This window comes from Benincasa hispida, chromosome 2, assembly GCF_009727055.1.
Source record: "Benincasa hispida cultivar B227 chromosome 2, ASM972705v1, whole genome shotgun sequence".
In the NCBI taxonomy this organism is placed as follows: Eukaryota; Viridiplantae; Streptophyta; class Magnoliopsida; order Cucurbitales; family Cucurbitaceae; genus Benincasa; species Benincasa hispida.
The window spans coordinates 8308169-8327552 of NC_052350.1; the positions used below are offsets into that span (position 1 = coordinate 8308169).

General features: G+C 37.3%; 2 protein-coding genes across 2 annotated transcripts; both read left to right on the forward strand.

Moving 5' to 3' along the window:
- The first annotated feature begins 4871 nt into the window (after nucleotides 1-4871).
- LOC120071955 lies at nucleotides 4872-5339 on the forward strand. Its single transcript, XM_039024389.1, has one exon. The coding sequence runs from the start codon at nucleotides 4872-4874 to the stop codon at nucleotides 5337-5339; it is 468 nt and encodes a 155-aa protein (XP_038880317.1).
- Nucleotides 5340-12928: 7589 nt separating this feature from the next.
- LOC120072196 (1-deoxy-D-xylulose 5-phosphate reductoisomerase, chloroplastic) lies at nucleotides 12929-17444 on the forward strand. The gene is made up of 12 exons (XM_039024602.1): nucleotides 12929-13224; nucleotides 13830-14005; nucleotides 14203-14289; nucleotides 14604-14729; nucleotides 14818-14880; nucleotides 15149-15298; nucleotides 15484-15551; nucleotides 15912-16023; nucleotides 16123-16227; nucleotides 16325-16446; nucleotides 16601-16747; nucleotides 16860-17444. Exons 1-12 carry the CDS (start codon nucleotides 13137-13139, stop codon nucleotides 17026-17028), a joined length of 1413 nt encoding a protein of 470 aa, XP_038880530.1. The 5' UTR covers nucleotides 12929-13136; the 3' UTR covers nucleotides 17029-17444.
- The last annotated feature ends 1940 nt before the right edge of the window (nucleotides 17445-19384 follow it).

Below are 19384 nucleotides of genomic sequence, written 5' to 3' on the forward strand. Positions count from 1 at the left end.
CAGAAGGCTCCCATTATGCAGTTTCAACAGGGTTTAGAGAATACAATAAGTTGTTTTCATTTTTTTTCCCTTATTGGAGTTGCCTTGCTCGATTCCTCATTTTTCTAATCCTACTATTTTTTATGTGCAGTACCTCGTACCTATACAGGATCTTCCAGCATAGCTTATTTCTTGGACTTTGTTTGTAGCCTTGATGAATCTCATCGTCTTGGTCCTACTTTAGTTCAATAACACATACTAGTTTCACTTGGACTCGCTTCCCCTCACGGTTTGGTCATCTTCTATTTTTTAAGTTCTTCCTTTGGTGCCCCCTTTGTTTTTCGGTTGTCCTCAATTTTCTAATCCTAGTTTCTAAGGGGGACTTTGTTTGTCCCCCTAGTTTCTAATCCTACTATTTTTTATGTGCAGTACCTCGTACCTATACAGGATCTTCTAGCGTAGCTTCTGTAACGTCCCCTATAATGTCCCAAAGTTATTTTGTTTAAAAAAAAAAGAAAGGGTTTTCTTTTTTCCATTTTCTTTCTTTCTTTCTTTCTTTCTTTCTTTCTTTCTTTCTTTCTTTCTTTCTTCTTCTTCTTCTTCTTCCTCCAGCTGCCCCCCCTACTACAGTCACCTTCGTCGTCGTCGACTGCGGCAGCCCTTCGTCGGTCGTTTCTCCGTGCGTCGACAAGGTGCATAGTCGAAGCCACTCGCCTCCTCTTCTGATTCGCTCGCCGCTCGACCCGACGCAGGCTATCCGTCTCAGCCGCGCGAGCCTCTTTCGCGCCGTCTTCTTCCGTTCCGTGCGAGGCCCAGCCGCGCCGAGCTACTCGTCCGCGTGAGTCCTAGTCGCGTCGAGCTTCTCTTCTGCGCCGTTGTTCGTCCGCCGCACGTCGATAGTTGAAGCCCAACGCGCGTCAGAGCTCCCCTCGTTCGTTTTGCACACTAGAACAATGTCGGTTGTTGCCAATTCGCGGTTGGTTTCACCTGATTCTACTGTTCGGGTAAGTTCCGATCCCCTTTTGGCAGCTCACTGTCTTGTGAGGTTCTTAGGCCTAATTTGTTATTGGTTTCAGGAACGTGTGTCAGTGAAGGGAGTTCACGAGCGGAGTAAGGTCTTTTTTTGGGACAGTGCGTCATCCTGAGGTTACTGCTGGTTGCCCTAAGATGTTGTTAGGCTTGCTGTGAAATATTTTTATTTCATATGTGGAACCGTGCTGAAATCTGCTATGGGTTTTGTGTTGAATTCGATGTGTTGAATTTGAAGTATTCTTGCTGTGATGAATTTGGACGTAAGGATTAAAGAATACTGTGATAAGGTTGAAACATGGATATAATGTGTTAAGGCCTAATGTTGAGTACTAATGTATGGATTATATAATGTGTTAAGGCCTAATGTTGAGTACTGATGTATGGGTTATATAATGTGTTAAGGCCTGATGTTGAGTACTGATGTATGAGTTATGAGTATGAGTTATGGGTAAGTATTGATGTATGAGTTATGAGTAGACTGTGAAACAGTTGATTGAAGTATGGGGAATGGTATTAAAGTTTAATGTTGGGTCATGGACTTGATTGCATGCTTATGTTTAATTATGTACTGGATGTTTATAAGCTTATGTTCATATGAGATTTTAGTGACTGTTAGTGTACCATTGGGCCATGCACATCGTATGTGTGAGCCTTTGGGCCACACCCTATGTTTATGTACGGTGTCCTTTTTGGGATCACCACTTGTAATTATGCTGTGACCTTTGAATTACTACTTATGAAAGCGTGCCTTTGGGTTTGCCACTTATGCCTACGCCTATGCCTATGTTTATGATGATTCCTTTGTGCATTTTTGGTCCAATGGATAAACTAATAGGTCACTGAGTGGGCCCAGTAGTAGGCCACTTACTGAGTATATTTTTATACTCACCCTTTTCTCTCCCTATTTTTCAGGTAAGAGTAATGACAGACTGACGCATGACAAGAGAGATCCGTGACCTGGCCATTAGGGGCCGAATCCGGATTCCGAATCCTGCTCCGAATTCTAGGCCTAGGGCATTACAGTTGGTATCAGAGCCTAAGTTTTAGGTTCTGTAGACTGACTTACATCGTGAGTCTAATCTGTTCCTTATGGCCACAAATGGATCTTTTGTCATCGCCAGGTATGTTGTTTTAAAAACCTTTAGGGAATTATATATACATGGAATCCTACTTGTGTGTTGTCATTTGATGGTTTACTCTGCTAGTGTGTATTAAAGTGCTGCGTGTGATCACCAGATATGGCACCACGAACTAGAAGAAGGGGCGGTGGAGGCAGGAAGGTAGTTGGGGAGCGGGACCCCGACCTGCAAGAACCCAAGGTGTAGAGCCAAGAAGTGCGAGACCTGCCACCTCGTGACCCCTCTGGGTCAACCTGGCAGAGAGGGTTAGTGTAACACCCAACCTTTTTATTATTTATTAATAATGTAAAACTTTTCCCTTTTGTAATTGTCCCTTAGTTGAAGGGCATGTTGGAATTCTGATTTAAAGTATAAATGCGAGGATTTAAGTGTTGTCGTGGAAAATTATTAAAAAAATTATTCAATTTGAAAAGTTTATGACATGAATTAATTATTTTGGAAAAAAGGAAAGGGATTAGATAGTATAAAGTGGGTAAGGAAAGGATTTAATTAGAGATATACTATTTTCCTTTTATTATTATTATTATTATTATTATATTAGTTTTTTTAAAAAAAAAATAAAAAAAGGCACCCACCTCTCCCTCACAGCCCATCTTACCCGAACGCCGCCCGCCGCCTCGCTCGAATGCGCCCAGATCGGACACTGAACGTCCACCGCCAGCCACGAATCCTAGCCGCTCACATCTTTTTCTCACTCAGCAACCCTTGCCTAATGGTGCCGTCCGCGAGCATCGGCGACCCAAACCGCGCGACCTCTCCCTTCTCAGTCACGTGTCTGTGCCTCACCTCGCCGCCGGCCCTTTGCACTGGGTTTCGCATGCTATGCTTACGCTGTGATGGTCATTGTGACTTTCAACCGTCCGTGGGGGCCAGATCGAAGATCGTGGGTTCAATGTCGTTGCTGATCTGTCTTGTCATCCGGCGTCGCTTCTTGTCCAAACGCCGCCCAGCTCCTACTGTCGTCGCGGTTGTGTCAACATCTCTTTGGGTAAGATTCTTAGTTTTTAGGTGTTTTCTTGGAAGTTTGGGTGTGGTTTGTTTTGGAAAATTTTGGGTTAAAAATCCATTAATTTTGGTCTTGCAGAAGCGATATCAGAGGATTTTGAGGACGTTGCTCATCGAGGAGGAGACTGATTTTTCGTCAGGAAATTGTTAAGTTTGGGTGAGTAGTTGGGCTGTTTGTCTTTTGGGTTAAGGGTACCTATAAGAAAATTATGTTACAATTTGGGACTAAAATCATGTTCAGATTGACGTTTTAATATGAGTTCTAAAATCTGCTAAAGGAAAATTTTGGAGTCGAAATTTTGCAAGTTCGTTTGAGGGACTTAATTCAAGGTCTATTTTGTTGAAGAAGCATTAGCTTGGATTAATATCTGAACTTGACTTCGAGGTAAGTAATCCTATCACTAGAACTGCCCATGGCCAGGCTCTAGTTGTATGCTAGCATGATAAGTGTATGTTATGGTAAATGTTAGCATGTTGATTGACAGTATAACTTGAATCCAAGTATGTTCTAGCACAAATTCTGATTTTTTTACATACACACCTAAGTGCTGGATCGTTAGTATGTGATAGTATGTGTTTTCATATTTCGATGTCTGATCTGTTGGCGTTGAGTCATACTTGTATTGTTGTGGGATTTATGAATAAGTTATACATGGATGATGTATAATAATGTTGTTAAGAATTATAGGTATGGTGATGCAGCCATGGTATTAAGGATTTTTATGTATGCTTTAGAACCGTACAATGTTGAATCTTAGCACGTTAAGACTGTGTGAATATCCTCATTGATTAGTTAGATGCTCACCAGTTTGTGTTTCCTTTGGGATTCATCAGTTTGTGTTTCCTTCGGGATCCACCAGTTTGTGTTTCCTTCGGGATCCACCATTTTGTGTTTCCTTCGGGAATCCACCAGTTTTGTGTTTCCTTCGGGAATCCACTAGTTTTGTGGGCATACTTAACTACAATAGGATAAGACTCAGTCTCTAATATGTTACATGTATTTATGTGCCATATGTGGGTATCTAGAGGACATAGATGCCTAGCCTGACCCCACGGGTGGGGTTACTTACTGAGTATTTTATACTCATTCTTTCTTATGTTGATGTTTCAGGTAAGGGTAGAGATGCATCGGCGATGGCGCAGCGAAATTCATGATCGAGCCACTGGAACTAGTTCTTTTTACGCTTCCGCATCATGAGATTTAGAGTTTTTTTTCATATTTCCCTTAATGTTTAGTTTTGATGTTTGAAACTTATTATTAAGAATTGTTTTTCATATGTATTTATTAACCTTTATGATTTATGGGTACCCTATTATTGTTTTTAACAATTGCATTTAATAAGTGTCTTTTGAACTTCTCTTGTTTTTAATTAGCATTTATTTCAAATGACTGAGCGTCGTTTTAAATTCTTTGCATACATTTATTTTAGTAATGGCCTTACCTAGGTCCTAGGGGGTTGGGTCGTTACAATTAAACCAAGAAGCGGGCCTCGAGCTTTGACTGTACCCCTACCAGGATTGTCGTCCTCATAAATCCCAGTAGAATATATGACTATGGCTGCGACTATTGGGAACGTCGTCACGCAGGCCGTGGTGGGACAGCTAAGGGGCATGGTGGCCGAATAGATCGCCCAACACGTACAATCACAGCAGGCGCCATCCTCGTCGGCCCCGTTACCACCAGTTCAGAATCAGGATAGAGCCACAAGTTGGACCATGGCAGGCCCTTCGTTGGAAGCTGGATACCTGCGAGATTTCAAGAAATACGATTCTCCTACGTTTAACGAATCCTTAAAAGACCCCACAAATGCAGAATTGTGGTTGTTCATTGTTGAGGGGATCTTCCAGTACATGAGGTGTCCAGAGGAGCAGAAGCTGCAGTGTGTCGCTTTCGTCCTCATCGACAATGCCAAGCGTTGGTGGCGCTCGACTGAGAGAATGATAGAAGACGGTGGAGGCCAAGCCACGTGGGATCAGTTTAATGAGCGGTTTTATGAGAAGTACTTCTTTGCTCATGTGAGGTACAACAAGCAGGCTGAGTTCATGAAGTTGAAGCAGGGAACCATGACAGTGAAAGAGTATGAAGAGGAGTTTGATAAATTGTCTTGTTTTGCCCCTGACTTGGTGTCTACCGAAGCAAAGAGGGTTGAGAGGTTTGTACAAGGACTCCGAGATGGGGTGTGAGGCATCATGCAAGTCCTGGAGCCTCCCACCTACGTCGCAGCCTTCCGAGCGGTAGAACGCGTGGATTGTCCTTCAGGGATAGAGTTTATGAAGTCCTTGATGGAGGAATCGGTCTTCAAGAGGAAGGTTGAGCAGAAAGCTTCGGGACCTCCGCAGAAGGTCCAGAGTACAAGCAGGCCAGTAGGGCATGCTCAATGTCAGGTTACGACTTCAGGAGGAGTTTGGAGGGAAAGGCCGATATACAAGTCGTGTGGAAAGCGTCATGGGGGACGCTGTCTGATTGACACAAGGATATGCTTCAGATGTAAGCAGTAGGTAGGCCCAGCCGCGTCGAGCTACTCGTCCACGCGAGTCCCAGCCACGTCGAGCTTCTCTTCCGCGCTGCTGTTCGTCCGCCGCACGTCGATAGTCGAAGCCCAATGCGCGTCAGAGCTCCCCTCATTCATTTTGCACACCAGAACAGTGTCGGTTGTTGCCAATTCGCGGTTGGTTTCGCTTGATCCTACTGCTCAGGGTAAGTTTCGGTCCCCTTTTGGCAGCTCACTGTCTTTTGGGGTTCTTGGGCCTAATTTGTTATTGGTTTCAGGAACATGTGTCGGCGAAGGGAGTTCTCGAGCGGAGTAAGGTCTTGTTTTGGGACAGTGCATTATCCTGAGGTTACTGCTGGTTGCCCTAGGATGTTGTTAGGCTTGCTGTGAAATATTTTTATTTCATATGTAGAACTGTGATGAAATCTGCTATGGGTTTTGTGTTGAATTCGATGTGTTGAATTTGGAGTATTCTTGCTGTGATGAATTTGGACATAAGGATTAAAGGATACTGTGATAAGGTTGAAGCACAGATATAATGTGTTAATGCCTAATGTTGAGTACTGATGTATGAGTTATATAATGTGTTAAGGCCTAATGTTGAGTAGTGATATATGGGTTATATAATGTGTTAAGACCTGATGTTGAGTACTGATGTATGAGTTATGAGTATGAGTTATGGGTAAGTATTGATGTATGAGTTATGAGTAGACTGTGAAGCAGTTGATTGAAGTATGGGGAATGGTGTTAAAGTTTAATGTTGAGTCATGGCCTTGATTGCATGCTTATGTTTAATTATGTACTGGATGTTTATAAGCTTATGTCCAGATGAGATTTTAGTGACTGTTAGTGTACCATTGGGCCATGCACATCGTATGTGTGAGCCTTCGGGCCACACCCTATGTTTATGTATGGTGTCCTTTTTGGGATCACCACTTGTAATTATGCTGTGACCTTTGAGTTACTACTTATGAAAGCGTGCCTTCGGGTTTGCCACTTATGCCTACGCCTATGCCTATGTTTATGATGATTCCTTTGTGTATTTTTGGTCCAATGGATAAACTAATAAGTCACTGAGTGGGCCCAGTAGTGGGCCACTTACTGAGTATATTTTTATACTCACCCTTTTCTCTCCCTATTTTTTAGGTAAAAGTAATGACAGACTTGCGCATGACAAGAGAGATCTGTGACCTGGCCATTAGGACGTTTCACTGCTTCCGCATATAGTATTATGTTTTGAATTCTGGTTTAGGAGTTAGGCATCTTTCACTTTTATACAAAATATATCAATCTTATTATTTGACTATTTAATTTCAAACAATTGTTTTAGTAGAAGTTAGGGGTACCCCGCCTAGTAAATTATTTTATTTATTTTTCTTTAGCTTTATTCATTATTATTTAATTATGTTTTCCCATCGTTGCTCGTTTGAGCATTATTAAATAAAATCTTGGCTCTTTAATTTGATGATTTAAAAGACATTGTACAATTGAGTCTATGCATGCATGAAGTAGCGTCCTAGAATGTTGTAGGAAACTAGGGTCGTTACAGCTTCTTTCTTGGACTTTGTTTGTCGCCTTGATGAATCTCATCATCTTGGTCTTACTTTAGTTCAATAACACATACTAGTTTCTCTTGGACTTGCTTCCCCTTACGGTTTGATCATCTTCTATTTTTTAAGTTCTTCCCTTGGTGCCCCTTTGTTTTTCGGTTGTCCTCAATTTTTGCTAAGGTAGGGTCGGTCATTTTAGTTTGTTAAATTTGAAAGGTCTCCTTTGTCTTTCTTTCCTTAGTCCTTCTTCAGTATTTCTACTTCAACCATGAGCATGGCTAAATGTATCATCTATTTGATGGAATTCGCATACTTCGTGAAGAATTAGCCCAGGCTTAATCTAAATTACTCGCCTCAACCATCTTTTCTATGACTCTCAGGAAGACCTTCAATCTTCCAAAGCCAACATATCAACTCTTTAGACTAAACTTAAGAGAGTTGAATCTCTTCTTTCTAACACTGCGTATCTTGAACAAAAATTTATGAAAACTGAAACCTGTACCAAAATCAGGATTCTGACTCAGGATTTTAAGACCCTGCACAAAGATCCTTTATTCTTTTCACTCCCTTAATAATAATGTTGATGCTAATGCTTGGGGCTCTTCTTAACTGTTATGTTGTTCTATTTGCTGGTTTTATCTTTGTTTCGTATTTGTTATTTCTTTGGATGTTTAGTTTCTCATTCTTTGTACTTGTTGTATGCCTTTATCAATGAATGAATGGATCTTTATTTCATTGCTTGATTGGGTCGACCTTAACTTACCTTTTGTTTGGTCGGTCTCGGCTTCCTTTTAACTTAGGTCAACCTCAACCTCCTTTTTGTTTGGATCGGTCTCAACTTCTCTATTCATACGGTCGGCCTCGACCTCCCATTGACTTGGGTCGACCTCGGCTTCCCTATTCACAGAATCACCCTTGGCCTTCTATTTTGCACAGCTCTAAGTCAAAACTTCATCAATTGATAGAATTTTAAGATGATACGGTTGCATATTTGTTAGGCATCAACTTTATTCGAATATATTCCTATCATTAGTGAAACATAGATTTCTTCAAAAATGTCCATAAAAAATGCTAAATGTTGTTGACATCTTTATTTTATCAAGATAATCTTCAATCCACATTGTTCTCATATTAAACCATATGGAGTAAAAATTTCCTGGTTTAAAAAGCTAGAGAATTCCATCATTCTGGAACCTTTTGCCTCTTTTGCTTTTTTTCCTAGGGTGTGGTTCAGTAGGTGCACCAATGTATCTCAACTAGGTTGACATACTCATAGCACCTTCATCATATCCCACTCCCAAACATTTATCAATATAGCAAAAAGAACAAAGGGGAAGATGAACTATTTCCCTTTTTTTTTTCTTATGGTGTGGATCAGCAAGTGCACCGTTGTATCCCAATTAGTTTGACACATATTTAGCACTCTCATTATATCTCACTCATAATCACTCCCATTGAGTTCTCATAACTAACTCCACCACATGAAATTGTATCTTGCTCATGTCTTTTTTTGTACTTGTCATCGCCATTGTTGTTTGGAGTCACTGCCATGTGTAAATGTATGCCATTATTTGGAGTCACTTCATGTTAGTTAGATAACCTAATAGGTCAAGATGAGCGTCTAATTTTATGCTTGGTAAGGGTCAACCCCAGTTTTGGCCGAGGCTGAATGTCTTCTTTTGAGAATACTCTAAACCTAAGATGATCTCTTGGGTCGGGGTATGCGTAAAACTTAAACCATTAAGCATTTGGTAAGGGTCGACCTTGCCCTCAGTTGAACGTCTTCCTTTTACTATATCCCAATGCTAAAATGATCCCTTAGGTTAGGGTATGCATAAAACTTGCCCCATTAGGCATTTGGCAAGGGTCGACCTCGACCGAGTGTCTTTTTTTGGCAATACTCCGAGCCTAAGATGATCTCTTGGACCGAGATTTGTGTAAAACTTGCACTTGTTAGGCATTTGGTAAGGGTTGGTCTCAGTCTCAACTGAGGTCGAGCATGCTGGCTTGGGCTGGGCTTAAGCCAACCTTCTTTTCCTAAGTCCACTTTTGTTCTTAGTTGCTACTTTCAGCTCGTGTCATGCTTCTTTTTGACTTTGTCCTTTCTATTTGTGCTAGATGTTAATTACATCATTTGGCCCAAAATCACTTATAACAATCTTTGGATCTCGAGGTTTGGCTATTTTGTATTTATCAATTAACATTATAGACCCCACTTGGGTATATTGTTTCTTGTGCTGCTTCGTGATCATGTTGATTAATTTGGCCTCGATCTCAACAAGTTAGCCTCGGTATCGACCTCAACCTCAACCTTGGATACTTAGGGTTCTTACAACCTCCTAGAAGTTAGGATTTGGTGATCTCTAGCCTTATGTGCTTGAGGTCGGCCTCGGTCTCAATCTCTGTCATCTTTTATAGTGCGCGGTGTGTTTGGATGGTGAAGATATTGTTCCTTGATGTGCTTAGGGTTGGCCTCGGTCATCCCCCTGTGAAATTTTGATCATAACTTCACGCTTCATTAATAATTTTGAGCCTCAACCTCATACTTGATTCTTTGCCTCAATTTGGTCTCATCGGCCTCGGCATTGGTCGCCTCAACCTATATTCCTTTCAACTTGGTCTCCTTGGCATTAGTTTGATATCCTTTGTCTCGACACTATTAACCTTGGCCTCGGCCACAACCTTGGCTTTGGCTATTTGGTCTCATTATTGGTTGCTTCAGTCTCGACATTGGTTGTCTTAATTTGTGCCTTAGTAGTCTCAGCCTTGGTCCAATCTAAGTTGTTTTAAATTCGACCTTGGCTCTTCAACATGTTGGTTTCTTTTGATTTTGGTCATGAGGATCTGCTTCACCCATGACTTTCATCTTCAAAATTTCTTTTTTATCATGATTTATGGGAAGTAAGCCATCATAACCTTTATTTCTTTTAAAGTTACAAAATTTCTTAATTTTTTATTAGTAGATCACTCTCGTCTCTACAAACGAAAGAAAAACGTATCTGACCTCCACGTGACAACAACGGTAAATTTATAATTTATGGAAGAGAGGACTTGCAAAAAAAAAAAAAAAAAAAAAAAAGCTATGATGCCTTAGTCAATAATAGAGTTATAAAATAAAGAATAAGTAAGAATTTTAAGTTATCTCATATGAAGTTATAATGATGTATTTACAGGCTTCAATCCTTCTCCTATTCCTTATCTGATCAGGGTTTATGATTAGGCAGGTTGCTTATGGACTCTCTTGGGCTGAGGCCCACTAGCCCAACATCCTTGCCAGGCTCTAGTGTTTCATCCCTTTTAGGCGTAGCTTATGCTGGGTCTTTGGCCTTTGGGCTCACATACAAGGCTTAGCCTTGGCAACGACCGAGGCCGACCAGACCCAGCTTTTCTTCGACCCACACTTTCATTCTTTTCATGCTCTCCTTTGACTGCATACCCTTGATTCCAAAATCCATCCATAACATTTGTTATAAGTTTAAATTTGATCAATACAATTGTTATTTGTCTAATAAATCACGTAGACTAGTGAATACATGTCAATTACCGTCAAGGATTATAAATATTTATTGATACATTTATATATCCATAAATTATAGTTTTTGACTATTAAGAATTAACTAACATCTTCAATATCTTTTATAATTACAAATAAAACAAGATTATCCTATATTAATCTCAATTTGAATGTGAATACTAATATTATGATCAATAACTTTGTCTGAAAGTAAAAATAAATTAATTATAATTTAACTAATTTATTTTTATAAATTTCTTTATTTACAATAATACTCATCAATATCGATATTTTTTTACAATAATACTCATCAATATCGATATTTTATCGATATATTCGTAAAATTGAAATTATGATATCATATATTAATCATTGCTTATTGTAGAGCTTGCTCATATTGGTTATCTAATGAAGTTATTGCATTAGTTTATGAGTGAAGGTATCAAATAGGTTATCGAACTTTACAAAGTTTCTATTAGGTCCATGAACTTTTAATTCAAGAAATTCATGAAAGTTTAAAAGATATCAAATAAATAAGTTCTAATACTTTCAATTTTATGTCTCAAAGGTCCCTTACGACTCCGTCTCGATATCAAGATCTCCCCTTTCCTTTGACCAATGGGTCCTCGAATCAATATGTCCTCCCTTTCTATTTCATGGTAAGCACTTTCTTTTCATTCATTGATTGATTCAAAGTTGCCTGATCCCGAGCAAGGGTCTAATTCACGTACGTAAAGGGAAGGGTGAGGTAGGTCTTACAGCTGAGATATTCAATAGTCTATAAAATTCACAGACCTATTGTACGCAAAATTAATGATCTAAGTACATAATTTAATTTTATGGATAATAAATTTGTTGATTTTAAAATGTTGAATATGTTAGAGATCTACCACAATACGGACTAAAATTATAATTTAATTCTAATTTAATATAGAAAAATATATATTAATAATCAAAGTAAACCTAACTCAAAACAAATTAAATGAAACTAGAGGGACCCACGGATAGGATACAAGAACAATACAGAAAGAAACTTAGAAAAGTAAGAGGCACACTCTCACATGAGAATGAAAAACATCATTTTCCATCTCCCTCGTGTTTCTAACCAAACAAGAATAGTAGCTTTTATTAATGTTTTAAATCTTATCCTTGAGAAATAATAATTAAAAAAAAGTTTCAATTTGTTCGGGGTGGGAGCTCACAAATTTTCATTAAAAACGAAAATTCGAAACACAGATCTATTATTATTCATGAACATATAGTTATTATATTACATTAGAAATAAAAGATTTGAATCTCGACTCTATTTATTATATTGTAGTATAAAAAAAGATAGCAAGCCTAATTAAGTAAGTTAATTAACTTTTTTTTAATCATAAAAAGCTCAACACAAATCTTCAATCCAAATATGGAGAGTTACATATATACAATTTTTCCCCCAAAAAGGATCACTAGAAAAAGCAAGAGAAAAACAGCCAGACCAAAGATGGTGACATAAATATTATATAAAATTGAATATACTTACAACATAGTTAAATAAATAAGACATTAATTACCATTTTAAATATTTGTCGAATCATGATAATAATTAAATATTTTTTAATTAATGAGAAATTATCTTTTTGGTCTCGTCTAATTTTCATATGGTCGATACATTTCAAAATGGTATATCTTCCGTATTTAAGTTTTGAGTTTAATTTCAATTTAATCTATAAATTTCAGAATGTTACTATTTTACCTTTGAAATTTGAGTTTTGTTTTAATTTGGTCAATTTGTTTCAATATTTTATACTTTTAACTTCAGTTTTTTTAATTAAACATTTACTTCAATCCGACTTTAATATTTATTAATTAATTTAAAATATTATTAAATAAAAAAATATTTTTTATAATATGTAGAGGGGAAGATCAAACTTTAAGGCTTAAAGTTGACCATATAAATTGATGTCAGTAAAAATATTATCATTCCAATGAAATTAATTTTAATAATGATGAAAAATAGTAAAACAAAATAAATGCTCAATCAAAACTAAATAAAAAAATGAGGACGAAAAAGTAATTTTTCATTAATTAATGAAGTGGGAGAAAGTAAAAGGGAGTTGAATTTATGGAGGAAAGGAGGGAATAATACAACGAAAAAATTGCAAGTGCTGAGCGTTGATTCCATTTTGGTCATATTCTAATTTCTTCTCTTCTAAATTTTAATTAACAAAATAAAATAAATTAGAAAATAAAAACCAAAAACAAAACAAGCTTTTGCCGTCTCCTCCACCACACATAATCCGGCACGATCCTCAAAGCTTCAACAGAAACTTTGTCACTTTCTTCAATTGGCACAATTCTTCTTCTTCTTCTTCTTCTTCTTCTGTAAACAACAGCTCTTCGCCAGATCTTCCTTCCATTTCCTCTTCAATTTTCAGTTCTAATGGCGTTGAATGTTCTTGCTCCGCCTGAAATCAAGGCACTTTCCTTCCTGGACTCCTCCAGGTCAAGACACCTCACCAAGCTTCAAGGTTTGTTCACTCTCCGTCTTTCTTCTCTTTTTCTTGCTTCATGATTTTCTGGTTTGCTGTTGCTGAGCAGAACAAATTGAGGAAACAGATAGATGATTGCTTTTTTCTTCCTTTTGAGAATCAGTTTCTTTTACTGGAGTCCTGGACTGGTTAGCTGCGGCATTGCCACCTACCAACACATCGCCAGTAGTTTATTCTTGATTTTTAACTCTTCGCTGCCTAACAACCGGGAACGTTTTCGCTTTTGGTTTAACTATTTGGATTTTTTTTATGTACTTTAGAATTTTGATTATCTGAGTCTTTTCCCCTAAAATTTGACTGATTCATCAGAATACTCTTGAAATTTGTGAATAAGAAATTGTGCTTGAGTTTGGCTCATTCTTTAGGATTAGAATATGTTCGGAGTATGACGCAATCGTTTATTATTTTAGTTCTTTTATTGTCTTGTGAAAAGATTCAGGAGTGGTTAAATAAATCTGAACCTGGAGAAGGGGCTCTTAGGGCCGTAGATCTCTAGTTTGATTCCAACACCTTTAAATATGCTGATGGACTATTGTTTTATTCACTTTAAACAGCGTTTGAATGTGACGCTTTTTTATTCTCAGGTGCATCATCCATTAAGGACTGCAGAACCATAGTTCATAAAAGAATTCACTGTTCTTCACAGCCTCCTCCTCCTCCAGCTTGGCCTGGACGAGCAGTTACGGAGCCGGGATATAAGAAATGGGAAGGCCAGAAGCCTATCTCCATAGTAGGATCCACTGGTTCCATTGGAACTCAAGTATGTGAGATTTGACATCTGCTAGAGCAAGACAAAACTCTTTTCTTCTGTCCACAATTAATATTTTTTGTCTCAAGAGAAGAGAAGACATGTCTCTTTCAGGAAAAAGATTGAAAGAATCAACAATTTTTTTTTTTTTTTCCAAATTACTTGTTAGTCCCTCAACAGTTTCTTACTTACAATTTGTGGTTCTACAGACACTGGATATTGTGGCAGAGAACCCTGAGAAATTTAGAGTTGTGGCACTTGCAGCTGGCTCTAATGTAACTCTCCTTGCGGATCAGGTATTCGTATGTGGTGTGATATTGTGTGGAATTATTTGTTTCAGCTTGGTGAATACATGTCTTGAATATGAAACCACCATCTAACTACTATACAGTGATGATTTTGTTAATAGAATCTAAACAAAATATCTATATACCCAACCATAGCAATACGGCGTAGTTTAAAGTAGATCACTTATTATATGGATGATTTGGTTCTTTATCTCTGATGGGAAAGGATGAAAAGGACCATCCAAGCCAAGAACTTAATTTATTTAGCCTCATACTTGAAGGCTGAAGTTCTTTGCTAACTAATATGATCTTCTATGGCTCAGGTGAAAACATTTAAACCCCAGTTAGTTGCTGTAAGAAATGAGTCCTTAGTTGATGAGCTCAAAGAGGCTTTGGCTGATCTTGACGAGAAGCCTGAGATTATCCCTGGCGAGCAGGGAGTAATTGAGGTATTCTACCCTGTCTAGTCTTTGTTAAAAGACTAACTGATGAAAGCCATTTACATCCTTTAAACCACGTTTTTAAAAAAACATTCAGGTCGCAAGGCACCCAGACGCAGTCACTGTTGTTACAGGAATAGTAGGTTGTGCTGGACTAAAGGTACTCCGACTTTTTAATTGTCTAAGGAATATAGTTATACCTACACACGTGTTTCTCACAAGAACATTCCACCTGAAATTCCTAAATCTCAGTAGGAATAACAGTTGTTCTTTTGGGATCATCACTTCAGGAGATTAGATACCTGATATCATAATTGTATGTTTAGCACAATGAGAATGCTGCCTGGTTGTCAGCACCTCATTTTGTTAGCTGAAAACTTATAGATGAACAACAGTGCCTAGAAGCTGAACTTAGTGTCTTTCTTTAGCCTACTGTTGCTGCAATTGAAGCTGGGAAAGACATAGCCTTGGCGAATAAAGAGACTTTGATTGCTGGTGGTCCCTTTGTTCTTCCCCTTGCCCACAAGCACAATGTCAAGATCCTTCCCGCTGATTCAGAACATTCAGCAATATTCCAGGTATGTAATGAATTCGTTGATGGGAACTTGTGTTGACAAAGTATTTTTGCTTCTATCAAGTATCAACTGATGTTGCTTACATAGTTAGAGGCTGGATATCCTATGTCAATTGATTAATCTGTTGCCCTATATGTATTCTGCCCTACAATTCTCCGGGAGGATCTTACGGATATGTCTATCTCCAGTGTCTTCAGGGATTGCCCGAGGGTGCACTTCGCCGTATTATTCTGACTGCATCTGGTGGGGCTTTCAGGTATTCATTTATATAAAAACTTTGGTATAAGTTACTGAGTTGAATAATTGAATATCTTATATCATACTCCTGCAGATCGTTGATCAAAAATGTTTTTTTTTTCCTGTTAATTTCTTGTGTTATTTTTTGAATGATTATTTCTTATACACAATTTCAGACATGCATTTTGTTTTCCCTCGAATATGTTACAGTATGAATTCATTATTTTTGTTTATAAATTACAAGCTTTGGAGAGATCAGTTGAAATTAGTTCGAAAAGTTCTTTTTACAGTTGTTCACACATATTTGTGTATATATATGTGTATGCATTCTCTAAATTGATGCTACAAATAGAGCATTTATTGAGGCTATTAATGACAGGGACTTACCAGTTGAAAAGTTGAAGGACGTCAAAGTTGCAGATGCTTTAAAGCATCCTAACTGGAGCATGGGAAAGAAGATCACTGTCGACTCTGCCACTCTTTTCAACAAGGTTTCGTTCATCTCGTTTGCAATTCAAGTTTCAAATAAAAAACACTCATATATCTGTTGTTAGGTTGCCTGTAACAAGATAGGTTTCACTTTTCGACAGGGTCTAGAAGTCATTGAAGCACACTATTTATTTGGAGCTGAATATGATAACATTGAAATTGTAATCCACCCGCAATCTATCATACATTCAATGGTAGAAACACAGGTCTGTACCATTCTGCAGTAATAATTAATTTCAATACGAAACAAATGTTAACACGTAGAGGGAGCTAAAAACTTGAGCATCTTCTCCCTGTCTCCAGGATTCATCTGTTTTAGCACAATTGGGCTGGCCTGATATGCGATTGCCCATCCTATACACCATAACATGGCCAGAGAGATTATACTGCTCTGAAGTAACTTGGCCTCGCCTTGATTTTTGCAAGTATGTTTTTCAATTACTCCATAAGTTATCGACTGTTGTCATCGTAAAGCTCTCGTTTTTAATGGATTGGGTCGTGTTACTTGAGCTTATCCTTGATGGTTATCTATGCCCCATTTGATATCTTTTTCACTCTGTTTCAAATGACATGATGCAGGCTAGGTTCACTCACATTCAAAACTCCAGACAATGTAAAATACCCATCCATGGATCTGGCATATGCTGCTGGACGAGCGGGTGGAACCATGACCGGAGTCTTGAGTGCAGCTAATGAGAAGGCGGTGGAAATGTTTATTGAAGAAAAGTATGTGTTTAACTCCATGCTTTATTGACATTACTACCCAACCTTAGGTCTAGAATATGAGGACTTCTTACTTAGAATTTTCAGAATAATACTTAGTTTCGCATGTTTTCAGGATCAGCTACTTGGATATTTTCAAGGTCGTGGAGCTAACATGTGACAAACATCGAGATGAATTGATCACGGCACCTTCCCTTGAGGAGATCGTACATTACGACCTATGGGCTAGGGATTACGCTGCAAGTTTGCAGTCATCCTCTACTTTTAGTCCTGTAGCTGCATAGCCGTCCGTATTGGCGCACAACAAGGTAACCTTGTACTGACGTTTTGATGAAAGCCTGGAAGTTTTGCTGTCTGATAAAATGGCCTGGCAGGAAGGTAGCTTAAGGGATCAGCTAGGAATTTAGCAGTAATAATAATGAAAAAAAAGGAGAAACCACATCACAAAACTATGAAATCAAGTGAGATGTTGAAGTTTATGGGGGAAATGGTAGTGAAATAAATTTATGGGATTTGTCAAGGCCATTTATTTCTCATTTTTAAGGTTAAAAGTCTGTTGTACAGAATACAGAGGATACAGATTGTTTGAGGAACAATTGAAAGCAACGGAGTTTATAAGGGTGAATTGGAAATGGAAGATGAATTCATTGTGAAATTCAGTCAAAAAGTAAACTACACGATTTGTTGTGTTTTGACATAATATTTAAAGTTAAATTGAGATGAAAATTAAGTTCCATTTTGTTTATTTTACATATTTTAAAGGGTCCTTTTTAAATAAAAAAAAATGAATTAAAATGTTTACAAATATAGCAAAATTTCATTGTTTATTTGCAATAAACCTACTATTTGTATCTATCAGTGTCATGATAGACAATATTTTCAGCAGTTTTGACACTTAAAATAATTTTCCTATTTTATAAATCCATAATGCGTGTATGACAAATGACCAACTTAGTATCCACTGCAAGTTTACAAATCCTCAAAATATTAAATGGTAAAACCTAGTGTAGAGGCAACGCAGTGAATAATCCTTCCTAATAACAAATTCTAATGTGAGATCCACGTTGAGTTGGAATCACTTTGGTTTAATCATCCATCTCTATTGTCTAGAATTTTAAAAAAAGTGCTAAAGTTTGTATGACTTGATAAAGTGATTAATATTTTCTTTTTCTTTGAGTTTTAATCACCCATTTCTATTATTTATATAATGAGTACGTCTCTCAAGGTTGTGCTTTGGAAAATCTCTTCTAGACACTAAATGGCACCATACAGATTTGAAATAGCAATTTCCTTTATAACTTTCAAAAAGGTTCCCACAATTGGTCTTGTTTTTAATTTATTTTAGGAACCATTTGAATTCTTAGTCCAACCCTATAAATAAAAAAAAGTACTTATTTTAGGATTTTGAGAACATTTGTAAATATAAATGATAAAAACCCATACGTAGAGAAGTGTTTATAATTCTTTTTTATAATAAAAAAATCCAAAAGATCATAAAAAATATAAACCATACGATACAATTCCACTTCCAGTTGTATCCTAGTTGGAAAAGAAAAGGAAAAAGAACCTTGAAAACCATCGAATGGATTATGGTTGAACAGTAAAAAGAATATCAAAATATAGAAATATTTAAAAGACAGAGAGATTCAAAGAAAAGAAAACATTCTGTGGAATCTGGAAGCTATGACTAGTTTTATTTTCATGGAATTATGGTTGGTTAGCTGATATTTATGATATCTAACACTACCCACCAAAAAAAAAAGGTAAGAATTGCAACGAGGATCCTAAATCAAAATTCTTCCCTCCAAAAATAAAATAAATAAAAAATCTCATTTGCTTATTTTTCTTTCTTTTTGTGAAATATTCTAAAGCATGCCACCCAATCATTTCCTGAATTTCTTTTAATTTTCTTTTGCAAAATATATTATGAAGGGAATATTGTCCAAAAGTGCAAAAGTCGAACTTCGAAGCTTTTGGATAGATGATTGGAAATCTAGCCAGGAAAAAAGAAGGTTTTCACATCAACTTGAAATGGAATTTTCCACGACACCAAACAACTTCTTCTTATAGTTATAATTTTATTCTACTATGATATTAAGCAATTAACATTCTCAAAATATCTTAATAAGATTATATTATTGAGAGAAAATTAATCCTTGGTTAAAAAGTTGTTAGACAGAAGATGTGAATGAGTTAGGCAAAATTTGGATATGTTAGGGAAAAAAAGTACCAACCTCTCCAAGTGCTTGAAACTTTAGAAGCATATTTTCAATAATTTCTCCCTCAATTTCTAGTTCCTGTCATGTCTCTTTAATAAAGTTACTTTCAGAGTCTTTTGTTCCACTGCTATAAGTTCTTTGACTGTTATGAGACTTGGAAAACATTCCACAATTCCCAGTTAATTAATATTCAAAGTTATTCTTTCTCAAGGACAGCTGCTTTTCTAAAAGAAAATTGAATGGTCTGCCTTGTTCATGTGCTATGTCTCCGATATTATATAGATGGGTCTAATGTGTGGGCCAAAGTTCGCTACTAATCCACTTACACTTCTATGTTTACTAAAATCTCTTTTCCGTATGGAATTCATGGAGGGAAGTGTAAAGTTGTGAATTCCTAAGACCTGTAGTATAAAGAGCTAAT

Coding starts and splice junctions, on each gene's coding strand:
- LOC120071955 (XM_039024389.1), top strand. CDS start 4,872: ATGGCAGGCCCTTCGTTGGAAGCTGGATACCTGCGAGATTTCAAGAAA.
- LOC120072196 (XM_039024602.1), top strand. CDS start 13,137: ATGGCGTTGAATGTTCTTGCTCCGCCTGAAATCAAGGCACTTTCCTTC. Junction 14,730..14,817: donor GCGAGCAGGGAGTAATTGAG/GTATTCTACCCT, acceptor AAAAACATTCAG/GTCGCAAGGCACCCAGACGC. Junction 14,881..15,148: donor TAGGTTGTGCTGGACTAAAG/GTACTCCGACTT, acceptor GTCTTTCTTTAG/CCTACTGTTGCTGCAATTGA.